Source organism: Hippocampus guttulatus, chromosome 15 (genome assembly GCF_054856545.1).
Source record: "Hippocampus guttulatus isolate MCC_2025c chromosome 15, RoL_Hgut_1.0, whole genome shotgun sequence".
Classification (NCBI taxonomy): domain Eukaryota; kingdom Metazoa; phylum Chordata; class Actinopteri; order Syngnathiformes; family Syngnathidae; genus Hippocampus; species Hippocampus guttulatus.
In genome coordinates, this window is record NC_141275.1 from 12,991,081 (window position 1) to 13,012,005 (window position 20,925).

Here is a 20,925-nt window from a genome sequence, read left to right on the forward strand (position 1 = left end):
AATGTTTTCGCGACTGGGGATGCTATCTTGCTAAATGTTAGCATAACATCTGCTAGCATGTTAGAATTTCATCAAACGTCATTTGAAATAGTACCCAAATACAGGAAAAATTTTTATAAACCGATCAACGGCCGTTAGCTTGTACGTTAGCTTCACGTTGATATCTTGTGACGTGTTAGGACACCGACTGCAATGGAAGGACTCGATTTTCATTCACCTGAATACAGGTCAAGAAGTAAAATCATCATCAATTGGACATAGCATTTTGGCGACTCAAGTTGCCATCTTGCTATTTGTTAGCATAACAACTGCAAGTTCCAGTGAGTGCCATTTTGTTTCCTTTACGTATCATAAACATAAATAACACAAGTGATGACACCACTCGCAAGTGTTTACCTGTGTGCACGCGGTAGTGGGTCTCCAGCTGGTGCTTGAGGCTGAACTTCTTGCCGCAGCCGTTACATTCGTAGGGCTTCTCCCCCGTGTGGATGCGCTTGTGGCCCTTCAGCGTGCTCTCGTCGCGGAAGCAGCTCCCGCAGAACTCGCACTCGTACGGGTGGTCCCCGGCTGCAATGTGGCAAGGTGGGCAAATTACTTCCTCGGTCAGTAATTCCTCATTCAATATTATGACAACTGCGACGCAACAACGAGGCTATGCCCATGGCAGGGAAGAACATTTGGTACTACCAAGCAACATTTTGAACCATTTTAAAAACACGCTAAAGGCATTCCATTAAAGCTGGGCAGCTTTCGCATGTTGCCATAATCATTATTCCAACAACAATCACATTACAGCTATTTCAATTGACAAACAAACACACTTAATTGGAAAACGGCCACGATATAATTTCTTGTTTTTTCTGCCATCTCCACTCAATGATGCATTGTTTGTGTTCTCATTAATCAAGCGGGAAAATGTACTGAAATACACATAGTGAGTTCCATCGTGGTATGATTTGCTTTAGAGACTAATTGTATAGATGGAAGATGCTCAACTACAGTTTAGAAAAACACATTAGAAATCTCCAAAATGCATGTGGGAGAGTTGGTGATGGTCCGAAGAAACCGAGGTGGGTCACCTTAATTCCAAAAGTTACGTTTGGTGAAAATGCAACAGTGCTCATCACCACAATGAACAACATCCCGACCGCGAAAAATCGTGGTGGCAGCACCCATGTTTTGGGGCTGTTTTTCCATCAGCTGGAAATTGGAGCCTTGATCGAGGAATAATAAACAGTTTAAAATAGCAGTCAGTGTTACAAAACCTTCAGGCTTTTGATAGAAAGCCAAAAAGTCAGGAAAAGCCTACTAGACCATCTGAACTTTAATTGGGATTAATCAGAGGCCTTTTGAACGGTGGCTGGGGTGTCCTAAGTCCAGTTTAACATGAATTTGAATGTGACTGACCGGTTAAGTCTGAACACAGCCACGTTTATAAGAGGGTGTGCACACTTGTGCAACCACATCATCTCCGTGGTTTATTTTTACTTCTCCTCTCGACAAGAATTGTTGATTTATATTATATTTATATAAAGAGTCACAATGTCGAAAAAAGTCATACAATTAATGATCTTGGTCTAATTTACTTCTAGAGCACAAAAACATGACATTTGAACAGGGGTGTGTAGACTTTTCAGATCCAATTCTCCAGTCAAGTAATGCGGCTATTTATGAATGCGTTTCGCTCCGGTGCTGCGAGTTCAAGCCGCCATCGCTGACCCCCCCCCCCCCCCCCCCACCCCCTCCCCCCTTCATTATCTGCCTGTCCGAGCGGTGACGTGCCGCCGAATAAATTGCATTTCTCGTTATGCCCGGCGCTAAGAGACAATCTCGACGCAGCCCCCGCGTGTTTCTTTATTTAAGTCCTTATTGTACGCAGACGGCATGCTGTTGCGCGTCGACAGGCGCATGAAAGAAGCACTTTAAATGCCGATCACATTCGGGCCCCGCCGCACTTGTCACGGGAGACAACGCGTTCAAAGGACCGAGCTTGCCTGTAATGTGGCGGGCGCGTGAGAGATGTAGTGTGTGTGTGTGTGTGTGTGGGGGGGGGGGGGGGCGCGCGTCGGTGTATGTTGAGGATCAATAAATGTGACACTCCTTATTTGTCCGCATGAAGTTATCAGCGCCTCCTGCTGTACGCCGAAGGGCCGAGGCGGCCACGGAGGAGATGGCCATCCATCAGCGAGCCCGGTGGTCGCGCGCCACGCCGGCAGAATAACAATGCGCCTGGCATTCAGCCGCCTTTAATTAGGCCGTCTGATGGCAGCAAGTGAGCGGGATGCTAATACGCCAGACAGTGACGCTCAACGCTTTGTTTACACCCAATTCCGCTATTCTTTCATGAAGATACCGGATAGAAATTCCCATCAAGCGCAAAAACGCAAGGCCAGGAGGTTATGATTATAATCACGGGAGAGAATGCTCCTGAGAGCTGATGCTTCGTTCAAAGGCTGTCGATTTGGAATTTAGAGCATCGTCGCTGTCCGGTGGAAAAACACGTCTGTCCATTTTTGTCCTTTTGAAAATGTTCACGTTCATGGGATGTCTGAATCGATTTGATCAGACATATGCGAGTCAATTGGCCATCTTCATATCATTTAATCAGTGCTAACATATAGCAAGACTGACAAAGGTTGGTCCGAATGGATTTGCTTCCCCCCCCCCCCCCCCCCTTTTTTTTGGAAGGCGTTTTCAAGGCTGCATTCATGAGGTATCACTTCATCATTCACTATCGTGTTGAAAATCTCATTTCCAGGCAACGCGGTGGGGGAGCCAATGATCCGAGCTCTACTTTCTCTCTCACTTTATCGCTATTTGTTTTCTTTTCTGATGTCTGTAAACTTTATCAGGACGCACTCGGCAAACTCGCTTTTGGATTCTTAGGGAAAAAAAAAGTGTGATTTAGTGTGCTCTTGCATTTGAAAGCCGTGATTACTTACAAGCGGGTATCGTGTTCACGGACAGATAAAAACGCGGAGGGAATAGCATCCAATCAGTCCGCGCTTGGAAAACAAATCATACTTTAACACAACACAAAAAAATGGCCCAAAAGCCCACAAAAATTGTCTTTGAGGCGACATATGATGGAAAATTATTTTTAAAGATTTTACATGAATTGCATGTCTTAGAGCTCAAGTGTGAAATGAGACAATCTTTTGTGATATACTTTTGCTCAGACACAGACGGCCATGCTAATGCTAATTTGTGCCGCCAATAAAACTCAGTGCAGCGTGTCCTTGTATTCGGGCTTTCAGATGGAATGATGGATCTTCACCCAGCCTTGCTGCCAAGTAATGGGGGCAGAAACAAAGCGTCATTCAACAATGCGAAACGCTAACATGCTAATTTTCGCTTTTGCGTTGATTGTTGCAACATGGGAAGCAACGTAGAGTCTTGCGATATTTAAGTAAAGGACTGTGGATAACGTCACAATGGCCGACAACAATTTCAATGGCTGGAAAATTTTGTAGAAACGACTGCTTTGATTGAAAATTGCTGGAACCAGAGTTGAATCTGCTGGATGGAATTTTTTTTAGACTAAATCTTTTGCTTCGTCTTTGGAAGCAGCAGCAGGGAGGCCACAAATGAGGGCCCGGGCACAGTGAGGTGGAACGGCATCACATGGGCACTGGACCCTTGGGCGCCCCTGGGCATCGCCACCTGCGTCCCTCTACCACACACACACACACACACACACACACACACACACACACACACACACACACACACACACACACACACACACACACACACACACACACACACACACACACACACACACACAGACCATCTCATGTGACACCCCAAAGGAGTGCTGAGGGTGGCGATGCCCGAGGTACCATTGTGAGGGGGGGGGTTCCGGTTTGTGTGTTAATTCTATAGGTTTTAAGTCCAGGGCACACGGCCGCAGCTGATTTATTTGCTCGCTCAAATACAGCTGCGAACACAAAAATCATGAGGCGGACAGCAAACTGTCTCTCTCTCACACACACACACACACACACACACACACACACACACACACACACACACACACACACACACACACACGGACACACACACACACACATACACTTGGGCACAGACAGTGAACAACAATGGAATATTAATGAAGGTCTGCTGTGTAATGTGTGTGTGTGTTTGTTTTAAGAGAAGGCACAGCTGCCAACACTGTATAATTGAGCGTGTGCACTTGAACCTTTAATGCACTGTGCATACATGCAGTAAACCTGAAACAAGAGCAAATAAAGCTCAGCGTGTGTGTGTGTGTGTGTGTGTGTGTGGTGTGTGTGTGTGTGTCGTAGACCATGCAAGTGGTTGGAGGAGAATAAAGATGGCCAGATTAAGATGCTGAAATAAACACCATTAAATTCCATGTCCCCGACGCAGATCCAGTGTCACGGCGCTCGGCTGTGTTGCAGAGATAAGGCGCCAGACAGGTAAATGAAGCGCACGTAATGAATGTCCCACAAACAAAAAACAACCCCCCCCCCCAAAAAAAGGCTTTCTTTGCCTGCCTTTATGGTTTGTCACCCCGCAGAAGAGAATGTTAATTCATGCAATGAAAATTCTCGTCTGGGATGCTATCGGTGCTTAACTGTGACATTCAAATGACACGGCAATACTGAGAATTTAGAGCTTGCTTCGAATTCCTGCTTCGAATGGGAATCTCTACAGTGTCTCGACGGGCATATATACATATACATACAGTATATACATATATATCTATATATATATATATATGTATGTATGTATGTATGTATGGGGGGGGGGGGTAATGAAGGGAGGCCCAACCTGCACTTATCTGCTCCATCTTATGCTCTCCAGGAAGAAGGCGAGCGGCAGCATTTTGGACCAACTGGATATGCTTGAGAGAGGACGAGTGACTCCAAAATAATGCGCATTACGGTAAATTAACGACGGCATGGATTACGGTTTCTATTGCGATTGGCTGGCAACCGGTTCACAGTGTACCCCGCCTACTGCCCGAAGACCGCTGGAATAGGCTCCAGCACGCCCGCGACCCACGTGAGGAGTGGTCGTTTCCCAACCCGGAGGTTGGTGGTTCGACCCCCCCCTGACCATGTCAAGTGTCCTTGAGCAAGATACCAAACCCCCAGTTGCTCCTGATGGTGTGACATCAGTGAATGAAATGACAGCGTAAAGCGCTTTGAGCTATAGAAGTGGCAGCCCCTTTACCAATATCCGATCCTGATTTCACAATACAAGATGAGATTGTCTCATGACTGTTTGATCAAGAGATCACAGTACATTCATATCATGCTATCATAGTTTCCCGATTTTCGAGTACACATCTTGTTATCATATGAGGACGACCACGTGTTATCTAAATGTTCCTTTCAGCAACCACCCCCCCACCCCCGCTTCTTCCTTTCTCCAAAACTGTGCACAATATGATTAACTTCAAAGCGCAAATTCCGAGGGAACGCCACGTTCTTTTTCCTTTCCCGTCGGGGTAAACGAGGACCCATTTCCCACTTGGTAATCCCTCACTTCCTCCTCCCCGAACACAAGTCATATATTTAAACGACGCTCTCATTTGTGATTTAACACCCGGCCAACCATTTCCAGCGACATTCGCGCCGGCTGGGCGGCCAGGTACTGTACAGCCAACACCCCCCCCCCCCCCCCTTTCTCCCCCTGCCCTCTTACCCCACCATCATCACCCCTCTCCCTCCACGCATTCTATTGGACCGACTCATAAATGGAGGCTGACTGCTCTCATCTCGCCGCCTTTTCCTTTCAAATATTTATCCGGAGCGCTGGTGAGCTAAATCGGCCGTGACAGTGAGACTGTTATTTAAGGTCGCAGACAAGCTGCTGAGGCGGGGGAAGAAGAGAGAGCGAGAGGAGGAGGGAAGAGGAAAAAAAAAAAAAAGCAACCATCCTTCAGCACCGGAATGGAATTCATTTCCATGTGTTCATATCCGTCCATTTGGCCACATGTGTCAACAACGCATTCGCATCCTGCTGTGGCCTCAGCGCACTCCACCGCGACACAAATGAAATAAAATAAGTCGCCAGCGCCACAGAATGGATTCGACCGCTGACCTGAATGAAGATGAATGGAGGAGCGGCGCTCGCGCATGCTTCACGCCGCACCCCCCCCCCCCCCCCCAAATAAAACACGACTTTTTACTTACTGTAAGTTATTTTTAGCCCAGTCTCACTTCTCGACAGAGGACGCACATTGGCAAAAGGTTATTCTGAACTGGGCGTCTGTGTTTACAATTGCATGAGAGGAAAAAAACCAATTTAAGGGAGTGTGATGAAAAACTGGCAAATATACGCACACATGTATGATCGATGCATAATCAGGAAAGAAATAAAATATAAAAAGTAGAACAAACCCACGTTTCTATTTTTCCAGGGATTGATCTTATTTTCACGTTGTGCACCTTCAAGACCGTCTTGCAATGGCGTTACTTGGGCGTTAATTAACTAAACGCCCAAAATAAAACTTGTGATCCCCGTGACTAACAGCGCTAACCGTGGCGTTTTGTCAGCATAAATCCCTGACGTGCCGTTAATTGTCAAACGTTTCACCGTGCAGAGAGAATCAAAATGACATCCAAGCAAGCAGGATGATGCAAGCCGCTTGAGTTTCTTTTGAGTGAGACGGCGCAGGCTGGGCGGTGCCTCCACTGACCTGTGTGCGAGCGCAGGTGACGTTTGAGCGCCGTGTGGCTCGGGAAGGTCCGGTTGCATTCGCTGCAGATGTAACTGCGCACGCCGGCGTGGACCTCCATGTGCTGCTGTAACGCCGTCTGGGTTTGGAACCGCTTGCCGCACAGCAGGCAGAAGATGGCCATGTCAGAGCCTGTGCACAAACCAAAAAAAAAAAAAAAGTCAATTGTGGTTATTCTTTTTTTCCCCCATTCATAACTCAAATTTGTGGTCTGCCGCCCAACATACATTTCTCAAATGCATACATTCTTTATCCTCTGTGAAATATGTATGACCACTCATTGCAACTGATGGAGTGGTGGTGACGCTTTGGTTTGTGTTGGTACGACCATATTATATCAAGACACACAAGAAGGAGCAGCACAATGAGCTGACTTGAAACATTAAATGACATCACATTTTTTTCCTTAATAAAAAGCACCCCCCCCCACAAAAAACAAAACAAAACAAACAAAAAAAACAACTGTTTTGGGGGAGCTGGAACGGTTTTATGGCATTTCCCTTCACTCCAAAGGGGAAATATGATTTAAGAGTCTCCTTCCTGCTCGTGTGTTACGATGCTTGAATAGAACACGCGAGCACATTTTAGCACCCTGACTGTGCACTGTACTCGATTTAGGCGAGGAAAAAGCCTTGCACACAACACATTCAGGGTGGCTGTTTGCACCGGGATAAAGATCTCCTATGCAATACTTCAATCCTGTCTTGACTGTTTCTCTCTCTGTCTCTTTCTCCAGCTGAGATGAAGAGCACACAGCTGCAAGCAGCCAAACACAGCACATCACAAACACACACCAACAGTTGAACACACTCGCCTTTACACTTTTTCAATTACCCGGCCGGGTGAAACTCCAGGGAAAGGCTTGGGAGTGTTTGGAAGCCGGTTCCTATTTAATCAGTCAATAACGCATCTTTGGGGCCAAGCTGACACTAATTTAAAAATCTATGAAGAGCGTCACACCGCCTCATGTTCGTAACCAGCGTGGCGGCAGCAGCAGGCGCAGGGCCAACATCGGCCTCCTTGTTGGATCAATTACCATCTCGCGAATGGGAGGACGACGGGAGAAAGCAGGAATGCGTGGCTTTTTATTACGTGTACAGTAAATTGGAACCAAGCAATGCCGCGAATTGCAATTGATACCCCGCCCAAAAATGTGGCCAAAGCTTGTCACTAAATTTATAATTTCATTTCACAGGCATCTAAACGTTACCCTTAAAAACGGGAGACTTTTTAGACAGTCATCTTCAAATCAACCTGCTGGGTAAAAATAACCCAACCTTGGTTCAAAGTGACCTCAAAACCATCCAGTAAGGGGGGTATAAAAAAACATTAAAAACGTTTTAGGATATGTAGATTTCAGATGAATTCCGAATGAATATTACTAGTAATGGATTGAGTATCGATACCAGGTGTCGGTACATAGGGCGAAAAAAAAATCTGACATTCAAAAAGCCCTCCTTGGCAGTAGTTGGCGCTATGGTGCGGCTGTTTGAGACATCGGCGAATGAGCCAAACCACATCATTTTGTCAAATGAAAGTTAGCTAGCTTAATGCTGACACGGGTTGATGTCTATGAGCAATATTGTCCACTCCGCAAATTCTGCTGTAATATCTTAACACAGTCCACCAATATGGCAGTCACGTCAACACATTCCACAAACAACACAGCACAAACAACAAGAGCATGTCAAATAAAACGCTCTGATCACTTGTGCAGAAAAACACCCCCATAAACAAGACTTTTATGACATTGATTTTCCTTTTATGGGGAGTAATCAAAGAAGCTTGAACGTTAATTATCGAATTATCAGATGCGAATTTACTATAGCATAAAGTCACTCTTGCACAATTGTGAGGTTTTGCGGTTTGAAAAACAAAAACAAAAAGTCACTCAAACCGAGCGGAAGGTTGTTCCGCTCCGGACACTCTTTTTCCCGGAGTGTCTGCGAACATATCGTGACACGTTTTTGGTGTGGAACAAATATGCTGCATTTGCGCAAAGTACAGCTTGCACTACTGCAGTGCACACCTTGATTAGAGAAAATTAAGGGCTACAAACTAAACTGTCTGCGACCATGTGTGTGTGTGCCTATGATGGATGAAGAGAGCAGTGGAGAGATAAAAGAAGAAAGGCAGGAGAAAAGTAGTTGACCCAGAAGGTCCATTACAGTGTAAAATTGAGTCAGCCTGAAGTGACACCTGAGAGGAAGCACTGGAGGTGGCGGTGCTGTGTGTGTGTGCGTGTGCATGTACGTGCAGATGGTGTGTGTGTTTTTTAGCCTCAGCCCTGTTTGGCTGCTTTGGAATAATTTAGCTCCACTAACCAGCCTCTCGCTCTGTCTCCGGCATCTATTTATAAAGAAGCCCGGGCTCCTGCCTGGGTAAGGCGGTGCCGGCGCATCCTTAATGATGGCGAGTGGAATGGCAGGGCTGCTGTTATTTAAGTGGGGGACGGACGGAGGGCGGTAATGGAGAGGAATACTCCCCAGTGGGAGCTGACAGCGGGCGGTTGGGCAGTGCGGCGCTAACAGCTGCTGGCTAGCGGTGCGAAAATATTCAACATGAGACATCACTGTCTGATGAAAACTTCTCAAGTCTACTTTGCAGTTTTTGTGTTCTTTTAAGAATGCACAAAGATGCCACAAGATGGCGCCCAAACCCTGTCTAAGTAGGAATTGCTATTTGCTCAATGTGAATATACATTAAGATGAATTTGAAATGATGTTCAAGTGCTTTGTGATCATAGTTGTTGTTATAATTTACTGCTAATTGATTTGTCATAGCATTGATTGATTTATTTTTCATTACATTTTTTTTTAGAACACGGCAGACGGCAGGACAAAGGTAGATGTTATACGCGTCATTTTGTGGCGCAATTTTCTGCCATCTAGGTGCAAAGGAACTATGTAGAAGTGAGAGGAGGAGCTTCCCTTAGGCATGCGGTTGCCTTGTCTTGTGGATTCACACACCATTTCGATCCTTTATGAAGAGTCGGCGATCGATGTACTACTTTCCTAATTACACAGGGCATCTTGTGGCATTTCAGAAAGCGCAGAAGAAAGCAAAAAGTTTAGCGTTACAAGCCTCCTAAGTGCATTTTCATCCATAACGCATTTAAGTGTAATTCTGGAAGAAGTATTATACAGTGACGTGGGAGAATAGTTTATAAACGATTATTTAGGCAATTATGAATATTGTAAGTGGGGTGTCCATGGCTCGCGAGTCCCTTGAGTGAAAACAAATATTAGCAATGGCTCTAAGTGCAACGCCGCACGGTTTCTAGATAATCGCAAATCAACATTTAACAGATAAATGCTGACAAAAAAAAAAAATGCATTTCCAAACGCAGCAATTAATTGTATGCTAATCACGGGCAGTGATTACTTTTAAATAAGCTGGAATGTGGACAGCGTGCAGCATAAATTTGTGAAACCAATCTAATTGGACATTTTATTGCTGAAGTAAATGTGATCTGTGTTTAACAGCTACTTAAAGAAAAAGCTGTAATCCCCTCTAAGTAGCATTGTAAACAACAATAAACACACAGCCCCCCTGCATGTTTTATATAGAACATCTCAACACAATCGCTCATGCGAGTCCTTGGAGAAGCAGCCATTCGCGTGCAGGAAATCTAAGAAAAGTCGACTGTTGTTTTTGGGGAGTCTTTTGCCTGGCAGTTCTCGTCTCGGGCAGAGATAACACAACGTAGGCGGTTGGGGGGGGGGGTTAGGAATGAGCGCTGATGCCGGAAGACGAACGACGGCCGGCGAGATTAATGCCACCAGATGCCAGGCGAGATGCCATATTAATTGCCCGAAGATAATGTCATCACGGCCATATGGCGGCTCCACCGGCCATTGGGTTGACAGCCAGTCTTTTTTTTATTTGGGCGGTCACGCCAGGTGACTGGAGCGTCGCGCTTGCCTGTTGTTGTGGAAATTACAGTAGCGGGCACCCGGCGACCACACGATGGAAGCCAAGTGCCCGTTAAATGTGGTAGCAGATCGGAATAAAGTAAACCTTTGCCATTCATGGGGGTGGGGAGCAAAGCCTGTTGCAGAATTGGCGGCAGATTAAAAAAAAAGGCTCGAGAGATGAGCAAAATTTTGAGATCGATGATCGATTAATTGGCTGATCGAACTCTTTTAAAATTGGCAAAATCTGATTGGGTTTTTTTTTGTACACATTGCAACACAAAACAAAAATATTTGCAGGTTATGTGCAACATTTTTCGGTGTGTTAGTACAATACTGTTAGCCGCAATTTTTTTGGATGGGAAACAAAAACATTAAATGATGTCACAGCCAATCAGGTGCTCTATTGTCTCATATGCGCTTTCACATCCAGAATTACATATCAGGGTACGAAGTGAGCTCCAGCCAGCTGCTAATTCAGCATATATGTACACAATACATATTTGGCGTTTTACAACAATACTTCGCCATATTTCGATTTTTGTACTGTATATGTACCTGTGGCTAAAAAGTGAAGCGTGGAGAGTCTCTTCTTCCATAACATTTATTTATTTATTTTTTGGTTCGACTGAAAGCAATACAGCAGGGGTCGCCGTTTCGTCATTGGCAGCAAGTTGCGTATGCGAGCGTTAATCGCCTGGTGGTCGGGTATGATTGCCGACTTTCATTTGCTCTCGGTTGGCCAGTTCAGTTCAGTTCAGTCGCGGCGCTCCGTTTACGTCGGGCCTAATTATTTCGCCACCTTTCTCATCTACATTTCCCACTGCTTCAGAGTAAGATACGTGCATGTCAATGACGAAATCCAAACGGCAGCTCACACCTGTGTTCTTCTCCGCTACTGTTAAATACGTTCCCGCCTTCAAGCGACTCCTCCCTTGCTGTACTGCAGTGGATATAAATTCAGCAGCATCGCCGTGTTTGTGTGTTTCCTGCCCGCCGCCCGCCGCCATGCAGACTGTAAAGATCATAGAGGATGCACGCTGGGAATTAACGTCAGCGTGAGCAACGGCGGCGGAGGCCTTTGAGCATGATTCACCACGACGCGGCCGCCCTCGTCTCAACCGCGCCGAATCGGGGGATCGTTTACAAAGACGGACCGCGCTCGCCGTCCAATCCATCCGGTCAAACTGGCCGGCGCCCGCCATCGCTCCCGTAACGCCCCGCCCTCCCAAACCGGACTCACCCTCCCCACCTTCCGATCCCCACAAATCCGATTTAATCAGACAACTTGTGCAGTGTGAGCTGGGAGTAAGAAAAAGGATAATTAGTAAACAGAGAAGCTCCTCGCCAGGCTTCATTGGCATTCGCGCCAGGTTACTGTGTCGCATTTAAAATGCGGTCTGATGAAGTCTACAGAATCAAACCATTCGTTACTCCTATTGAAGAGGCTTCGGGCTACTGGCAATTAAATTGGAATTAGCGGCGGGGAATGAGATAGGGCAGATTCATAGCGAGCGGGGGGGAACAGAGAGGCTCCTCTGTCTGGACTTGGCTCGGTGATTGGACGCAGAATTTGCCGCCGCGCACGTTCTGTTTGTTTCCTGCGCCACGGCACTTATCTTTTATTAATCAAAAACCTGCCCGCCACAGTGTAATGAAATACAAGAGGGGAATAAAAGAAAGAAATACATGAAAAAAAAAATCAGCCTTTTCAAACACAATCACCCTCATATTTTGCTCTATGATCCAGTGCTGTTGTATTTGATGATTGAGATCCAACGCTGTGGTCGGTCAGTGCACATTAAAGGGGACAGATGATGGCAAATTTACTTTTTAATGATTGTGTAGAAATAAGGGGAAGGGGGGGGGGTCCTCTGGAGCTCCTCCCCACCCATCAAGTGTGAAATTTAAACAACTCAAGAAATCCCTTCACTTCACTATAAGCAGCACTTTGGCGAATAATGAACAATTCTTCCCCCAAAAAGAAAAACAGAGTCTTGAAGCCATTTATCGCCACTTCCATTTGAAGTTTACTGTCAAACTAAACGTTAAACAAAGACAATTACACCATGTGCATTTAAAATAACCACAGAGCTTAGCTTCTCATTCTGCTAGTTTATTGCCCAAGCTTAAGAGCATCTATTTTGCGGTGTTATAACTCTTAAGCAATGGCTTGAACACAAAATGCCCAGCAACACATGTAGACAGATATCACAGTACTTGCATATTCTTGATCCTCTGCAAAGAAAGGCGAATATTAGTGCCGTATTGCCGAACTGAGTGGACTGTCAGGTGGCCAATCAGAAAGGACAGAACCATGAACTTGATGCAGTGTAACCAAAACTGCTCATTATAATTCTCGTTAATAATTTACTGTATTGATTATTGTTCAAAATCGTTGAGCCCTACTCGCCACTGTGCGCACATTTTCATGGCAGTCAACGATGTCCAGGCTTTTCTAGTCACTGCATTGTATAAATATGAGGCTTCGTGACCAAGGTGGCCTGGGAGCGACTTATCCGGCGGCACCCATCAAGCGCCAATAACCTCCACCTTCACCCCGGCGCCCTGCAAAGGAATCCCAAATCTGTCCTCGCCTTCCTAGCTTTGATTCTCCTCACTGGCCATCTGGACAGTGGGGGCCGGCAGTGTAAAAAGGGGGTAAAAAGGAAAAAAAAAAGAAAAAAGGGTGTAGGGTGAGTGTGGGGTGGGGAGTGGGGCGGGGGGGGGGGCAACCCACATTAGTCACGGGCTCTTTAGTTCCTCGACCTGTACACACACACACACACACACACACACATAGAAAATGACCCTTGAACTCCCCCTCCCGACCCCTCCCATGACTGAAGCCGCTGACATGGTCTTTCCTGGTGGACAAAAGGCTTTTAGCACCTCGCTCTACTGTCCGACACGGACACGCCGGACAGGATGGGTGCTTTTTTTTTTTGTTTCCTCAAGGGGGGTTGGGAGTCTTGGGAACAAAAAAAGGATGAGGGCTGTTAGTGACGGGAGGAGGAGGAGGATGCATGGACTTTAAAAGTAATAATAATAATAATAATAATAATAAAAAAGGGTATTAGCCACGCTACGCTTCTCGGGTCGGCTTATGAGGGGAAACGGCGGGATGAGGGCGAAGTCACGACGCGACAAGTTGCTCATTGCGGCAGCAGAGGTGGTACGAATTGGAAAACGAGTTGTTCTTGATTGAAGGGTCAGAGAAACACTGGCCAGGTGAATGCTACGCTGAAAGATACTGTATATCTGGGGGAATATCTGTTTGAAAATCACAAACTGTCTGGCAATTGATTTGCGAAAAGGCCTTTTATGTCCTGTAATACAAATCGGAATTTTTATACGAAGCGTCATGATATTTCACGGAATAAGGTCGGAATGTTGAAGAGGATCCGGCCTTACTTTGAGGAGGAAAAAGTCCGAATCTTTTGATTTGATTGAAGCATGATAATGGAGAAAATTTATCTTACCAGGAAAAAAAAAAAAAAGAAAATCCAAATTTTGTAGCAGTAAAAATCTTTCTTTGAAGAGCATTTGTTTGCTACTGTTCAAAATTGTTTTGTCCGTCTATATACACATATCATACTAATTCACATTTTAATAGCTTTTGTTCAACTTTAGCATTGGTACATTAATATATATTTCCCCCCACGTGGCTAAATACGGCAACCCGAATATTCGCGACAGCTGTCCGTACGATACGCCGCGTAAACGGCAGGCCATTGTGAGCCGTCTTCTCTTCTTACATATTTTTCGCCGTCGCTAATGAAGACGGCGCAATGAGCATTCAAAGCTTTTTTATCCCTGCGTGACATCTGCTCGATGAGTCATAAAAAAAGTGAGCATGGGATAAAACGTGATATTTCAGTGATGAAAGAGGCATTCAGGTGCATCCGCCGCCACCATAAAAGCCCAAATTCGATGATGTGTGGTGTTTACGTACCTTTGCAGTGAACAACATTAGCCTTAAAGGCCGTTTCATTAGCGGCTGCTCAATGAAGGCAATAAAGCGCGGCTCAGCCGGCTGTGACCTTGGAGCCAAAATGGTGGACGAGGCCGACTGCGCGGCTCGAGCGGGCGGAGAAAAAAAAAAAAAGGAGAAAAAAAAAGAAAAAAGAAAAGCTTTTTATTTATTGATATCGACCTCATGCGCGTGTCCATCAAACTGCACTGAGGGGGAAAACACGGCGGAATGAGGGAAAGGTTTACAGTGCTGCGCCTCCGTTTGGCTTCATTCCATTTGGAGGAAATTGATTTGGAGACGCTGGAGTTTGGTCTCTCCGCTACTGAGGCCTTATTTCACTCGCACAACGACAGTATCACCAGTCGGACAAACAGTATGTGACAAAATGACTCAGAGTGATTCTTATGTCAAAAATGAGGTTTTGGCATCATCAAAAAGAAAACGATCTCAGCTTTCCGATATCAACCGTCGCGTTGTGCTACTCGCGGTCACGACAGATGTGAATCGGTAGATGCGACGAGCCCCATTTGAGCTGCGTGGCTACGGCGACTCTAAAGCTAGGAGGGTCAAAGTCATCAGTGAATTATTTCTCATTTCCTTCCTCTGAAAAATGGACCGGCCTCTCGGCTTAGAACCGTTTTTCACTTGAAGAGAGTCCAAACATCAATGGGAGTTAGACATCATTCCTGTGATTGCTCAGTATGTATCCTGAGGTCCATTTTTTTTTTCCGGGGGTGGGAATTAAAAAACAACAACAACCCCCCCCCCAAAAAAAGTAAGTCAAGAGATTTCCTGGGAAAGTTGACTTTTGTAACAAGCACCTGCAGGAGTCCCCTTGCTACTTTGGAAAGTCTGAAAAATTCTGATTGAAAACAGGCTTCGGATATATAACATGAAAAAAAGAGGAAATTATCGCCAAGAGATGTCAAATCTGAGGATGACTGAATAGAGGAAAGGCTGAATTTAGCTGGGTTTAAGTGACACAATGACATTCTTTTATTACCAAGTGTCACACTTTTGATATGCGTCATGGCAGTGAAATTGGGGAAAAAATGCTGAAGGTGGATAAAAATCGGATATGTATCACAAATGCGGTCTTGGGAAGTGACGCCACACATCTAATTCATGACTGTACTGAAACTGAATTTTCTCACACGTGTACTATTGCTATCCACACAATCCAACCAGCGCACACACACCACCACTTAAAGTGAAAAAATGCAGATCAAATATTTAAAAAAAAACAAAAAAAACCGCTTCAGGTGGAATTAATGACAGAGATGGTAAACAGCACTTTTTTTCATCCAAGTGCTTCTACACAACTTGGGGTCTATGTGTCCACGTGCCTGTACTTGTGCATCATCGCTCTTGTTTGTGTGTCACTGGAAATGTACATGGGAGAAAATAATTTCTATCGACCTCCAATTGGAATTGACGCACTTGGTTGGGCAGTTTAAATCCACCCTAAATGACGAGTTCAAATAAAGCCAGTGTCATGTTTAAGCCTGGCGGCCTAAAAATTGGCTAAAAATGCAGATAAGACTGCACTCAATTGCTCCAGCAGGACTCTTCCAGCCGCGTGGATTAGCGCCAGATAATCATATAACGGCCATGATAGTGCCCATCCGCGCTCAACGAGCCCATAAAGTCAACTCTGAGTAAAGACCAGCGCCGCTACACACACACACACACACACGCACAAACACACACACACACTTGGGAATTAGGGAGGGGAAAAAAAAGCACGTGCTACACAACTGCGCAACAGTGCTGCCTCCGACCAGCTGGGGGCAGCGCAGAGGCGGGAGTCCTCACATGACCTTTTGAGCAGGAGTTGACTAGCAGTTCACAAGGGAGGGGAAGAAAAAAAAAAGTGGACGGTGGGAGCCTCTTACATGCTAGGGCAGACACAATGTTGGCCGCCTCGCACGCGCTTAATGGCTGAGAATGGAGATTAGAAAGTAGTTTAGAGGGTCAGGTGTTGGAGGCAGGAGGCTTGGGGGTGTCAGTGAGATTTATTTATTTTTTAACGCACATTCCAGCATGGGAATAGCACTGGGAGGGAATGCGGGTATATATCACACATGACAGCACCTTGCTTTTGTAAAAACAAAACAAACAAAACAGGACAGTGGTATCTTGACTCACGAAAGTGCCTCAACTTCAGAGTTTTTCGAAGTTGCTGAAGTCCCCTGCCTCCCACCCAAACACCGCCCCCCCCGCCAAAAGAAAAAAAAAAAGAGCAATAAACTCAATCACGATCGAGCCTCACAGTTTACAATGCAGTAACCTTAACCTAATTTGGCATCTGGCAGTCAATGGCACTGAATTAGTTTTTCAGGTAAAGTAATGCCATTGTGGTTGCATTTTCAGCCGTTTATTGAATGGGACGCATCGACAAATACAAAATGGCAACACTCGCAAGGAAATGTGGTGCGGACAGGACTCACAGCAGGGCGCTCACATGCGAACTTAGCAGCAGTTTAAGAAGTTACTCATTAGGACACACCCCTTAAAGGCACTCATCCAAATACTACAGTAGGTACAGTAACCAGACGTTGTGCGGTACTTTCTAAACACGTAATCTAAGGTACCACTGTTGATCGCTTCAACTAAAAATAAATGAACAATAATGTAAATGTATTTTCACATTATGCATGTTTAAGTTCTTACATTGAAAAAAATGTTTTTATACATTTGCATAATAAAACAAATAAATACATTTAAAAAATCGCAATTTTATTTCATGTTGTCATGATTGCAATCAACACCTTTTGTAGGATATTTTCCGACGTTGAAATGATCATGACGTTGAACTGGTGCCAAGAAAAAAAAAAAAAAAGCCGAAATGACCAACTGAGGTCACTTCACTCATTCGATATTTTAAATTCTTTGACATGCCTGAAAAAAAATATTTAAAAAATCGGAATGTGACAATAATATTTAAATAGCATCATTACGTATTACAAATAGTAGCTGTAGAGAAACAAAATGTGAGAATGATAAGCAACTGGCTTCCACTTGCAGCTCTATCTGCGCGTGACTTCCTCAAAACGCCTTCCTTCGTCTCGGGGGCCATATTTCTCCGAGGACAGAGCTTGGCAAATTATAGCATAGCGTGGGAGTGACGGACGGCTAGCTCCATGACCCAGACGAGACGCAATAAATTGGCTTTTTGTTTTTTCTCGGCTGGCACGGCCAGGAAATAAACGGGGTATGGTACGTTCATGGTAAAAAACATTCTCCAGATGCAAACGTTAGCACGTAGGCAAAGCGTTTTTAAACCTAGCATAAGCGATCGCTGCTAGTTTTTTTTGTTTGTTTGTGGCACCCAAAAATGAACCACAAAGTTTCATCAATATGTTGCTTGAGTGGATAAGCATAATATTGTGTGACGCTTCTTTGAAGCCTAGCCAATTTAGCAATGCTCGACAGCTAGCGTGAGCAACATTGGCCCAAAAGATTTTTACTCATTTTTTTCCCCCCACTCTGAGCGGTAGCAAAGATTTACAGCTCCTGACGGGTTCCTTTCAAAGAGGTCCTTGTGTTTTTACTAGCGTGTTGGCCTTATCTGAAAATTGTAACATTTGCCCCGAAGATTACAAGCAAAAGAATGGTTGACTTTTTTATGGGCGTAGAAAAAGTCCTTTAGAAATAAGTTAGCTTTTTACGACAGCGCAACGCAAACAGACAGACAGTTGCTTAACTGATGGCCAGATGAGTAAATTACATGTAACAAGACAACCCCAGTGAAGCGTGAAAAAAAAAATTAGATGCCGACTTTTTAGCAAGGGCCTCAGTTTAACGTTCTGAACAAAATTGTCACTTCAAAAAATTCTGGTTCAGACTTTTCAATCGGAAGCGTGCAACTTTAAATTAAATCTGCAATTGACGTCATTTTATAGAATTTTGTTCGTACAGCTTAAAGCTTTCATGAAAGTGCGAACAATTCTGTGCTTTCTCATCTAAAAAAAATAATTTAAGAAACAATTCAGAGATGCTTTTCACCGTACGGTAAAGGTGTTAAATTTAATTCACATTTTTCACTAGACTGCGAAGGCGGCTGATTTCAAGTTTGGTGGTAACAGCGCCGCCTGTGGACATGTGGAGTTGCGACTGAGCATTAAAATTGTTTCCAATCTGTTTTCAGCAGCCCTTCGAGTTGATGTTGCATTGCTTTCCTAAAGCGTTCTGATGTGCAGAAAAACACCCCTCAAATTTGGAGATACATGCATTTCATATATTTGGGGGGTGGGGGGGGGTTGTTGGTACATATGTCTTGCATACACCGTACAAATAATAAAATATACAAAAGTTTTTCGTTTATGGATGGATTCAAAAGAGAGACTAGAATTTTACTTGTACCATTGGCAACCCAATAAAAATTGATTGACGGTTTGGGCGCCATCATCAATTCGGGAGCCCCTTTCTTCAGATGTACATGAAGTAGGTAGGAGCACCCCCCCCAAGGCTAATCAATGAGGCACAAAAGCCCAAAGGGGCGTCCAAATGAAACTCAGCCATTTTGAAAACAGACTTTCTCTTCTTCTTCAGCGTGTTTAGGATTCCTGGCCTTTCACCTGACCTCGGGGGGCGGGTAGCTGTAGGCTGGCGCTGATGGAGGTTAAAGTGTAATCCCGGCCCTGTGACCACAAAGGCTTTGGGCCCCTGAGGGCCAAGGACCAGCCACATTTTCGGAATTGCAACGTTATCCCTGCGCAAAGTCTCAGCGGAGAGCACATGTCAAAGAGTTAGACAGTGGAGTGATGAAACGCCATTAAGATTTATGTTCTAAACGACCTCAACATGCCGTACATGGACAGAATGTTTTGATTTGAGTTGATGAAAATCGGTATTGACAGAAAACAGGGCACTTTTGGATTAAAACTTAATGTCCAAACATCTATTAATGGCTCTTAATTGCCACAACTGAAGTATTTTACTGACATTGTGTTGCCCTAATTGCTTACTTAAGTCATTCATTAAAAAGCCTTTCCACAGCTCCGTGCATGCTCCGTGAGCATTAGTGTGATTCCATGGGGAGGCTGAAGGGAGAAACCTTAACAATCGCTTTTGAACAGCTCGTCCCAACGCAACCGAAAGAATTTGCGCTTTAAAGAGAGGCTTGAGAAGACGGAGAGAAGTGAAGCCAACCAGAGAATAGCTTTAATTGACGCCGCCTCCATTTTCCCAGGCAGAGGGTGAGAGGGAAGGGGGCGGGGGGAGGAGGGGGGGGGCTAGGGCTGGGGGGGCTAGGGCTGGGGGGGTTGTTCAGGGATGATGTGACACCGGCGTCCTGGTGTTTCCACTGTACAATAGGAAGCAGATTTGCAGAAGAGCTGACCCCTGACCTCTAAAGCCCCAGAAAGGGTCCAGGGCACACCCTCAGGACCCCTCCCTAACCCCAAATCAATCAGTGCCTGGACTGTAAGAGGACACTTACGGACGGGGCCCCCACCCACCTACCCACAAACATTCCACGCCTGGAAATGTTTTTTTTTTTTGGGTGGACAGCAGCATGGGGGGGATTGTTTTGCGTCGTCAAATCAAGAAATAGTTAAACTAGGAGCGTGTCAAACTGTTTACTATTTACCATATAAATCAACTTTATTGTGCAAATTATTTTGTATATATCCAATTAAACATATATTGGATGAAAAAAAACGTAAAACCAAAAAACCCTCCAAACAATTAAAAAAATAAAAGTACCGCTTTTAATGCCGAAAAGCTTCAATATTTTCAATACAATGAACAACATAATATTTAAGAAAGTAGTACTAAACCTTTGCAGAGCCGCAGAAGAAAGTCATTCAAATCGACTCAAAGCTGGGCTTTATCTTTTAATTCCTTCTTCTTAATGCCACACAGAAGCATTAATGATGTTAACTCAAGACGCATTAGGCCACTGATGCCTTTGTTTCCCATTAAAGTTGCTCAAGGTCAGCCCACACATTTGGGAGGTGGCGAACATCTGGCTGGTGACCTCGCGCGCTACGGCACTAGCATATGTGAACGCATACATAATTAAATGCTAAATTAATTTCAAAGAGACATTTTTTCGCATTAGAGTGCCGCGATTGTGAATGAAGGTCAGTGCGCTACAATGATGGCTGCTTTTACAATGTCGCACCAGCTTTAACACACACACACACACACACACACACACACACACACACACACACACACACACACACACACACACACACACACACACACACACACACACACACACACACACACACACACGCGCGCGCGCGCCAAGGCAACGGCAGTTGTTTGGTCCTTCAACAATGTTTAACTCCAAATCAAGTGTGACTGCGAAC

The 20,925-nt window shown here is 44.9% G+C and overlaps 1 protein-coding gene across 2 annotated transcripts in view; it reads right to left on the reverse strand.

Annotated features, from left to right (window-relative positions):
• zbtb16a (zinc finger and BTB domain containing 16a) overlaps nt 1–20,925 on the reverse strand; it is a 97,693-nt gene that overhangs the window by 7,828 nt on the left and 68,940 nt on the right. For both annotated transcript variants that reach the window (XR_015103078.1, XM_086131198.1), the window contains exons 5-6: nt 6,674–6,844; nt 397–567 (exon numbers count right to left, since the gene is read on the reverse strand). Coding sequence is in view for 1 of the 2 variants with exons in the window: in XM_086131198.1 (XP_085987324.1) it covers nt 397–567; nt 6,674–6,844 (342 nt within the window). In the remaining variant the exon portion in view is untranslated. The remainder of the gene's footprint in view (nt 1–396; nt 568–6,673; nt 6,845–20,925) is intronic.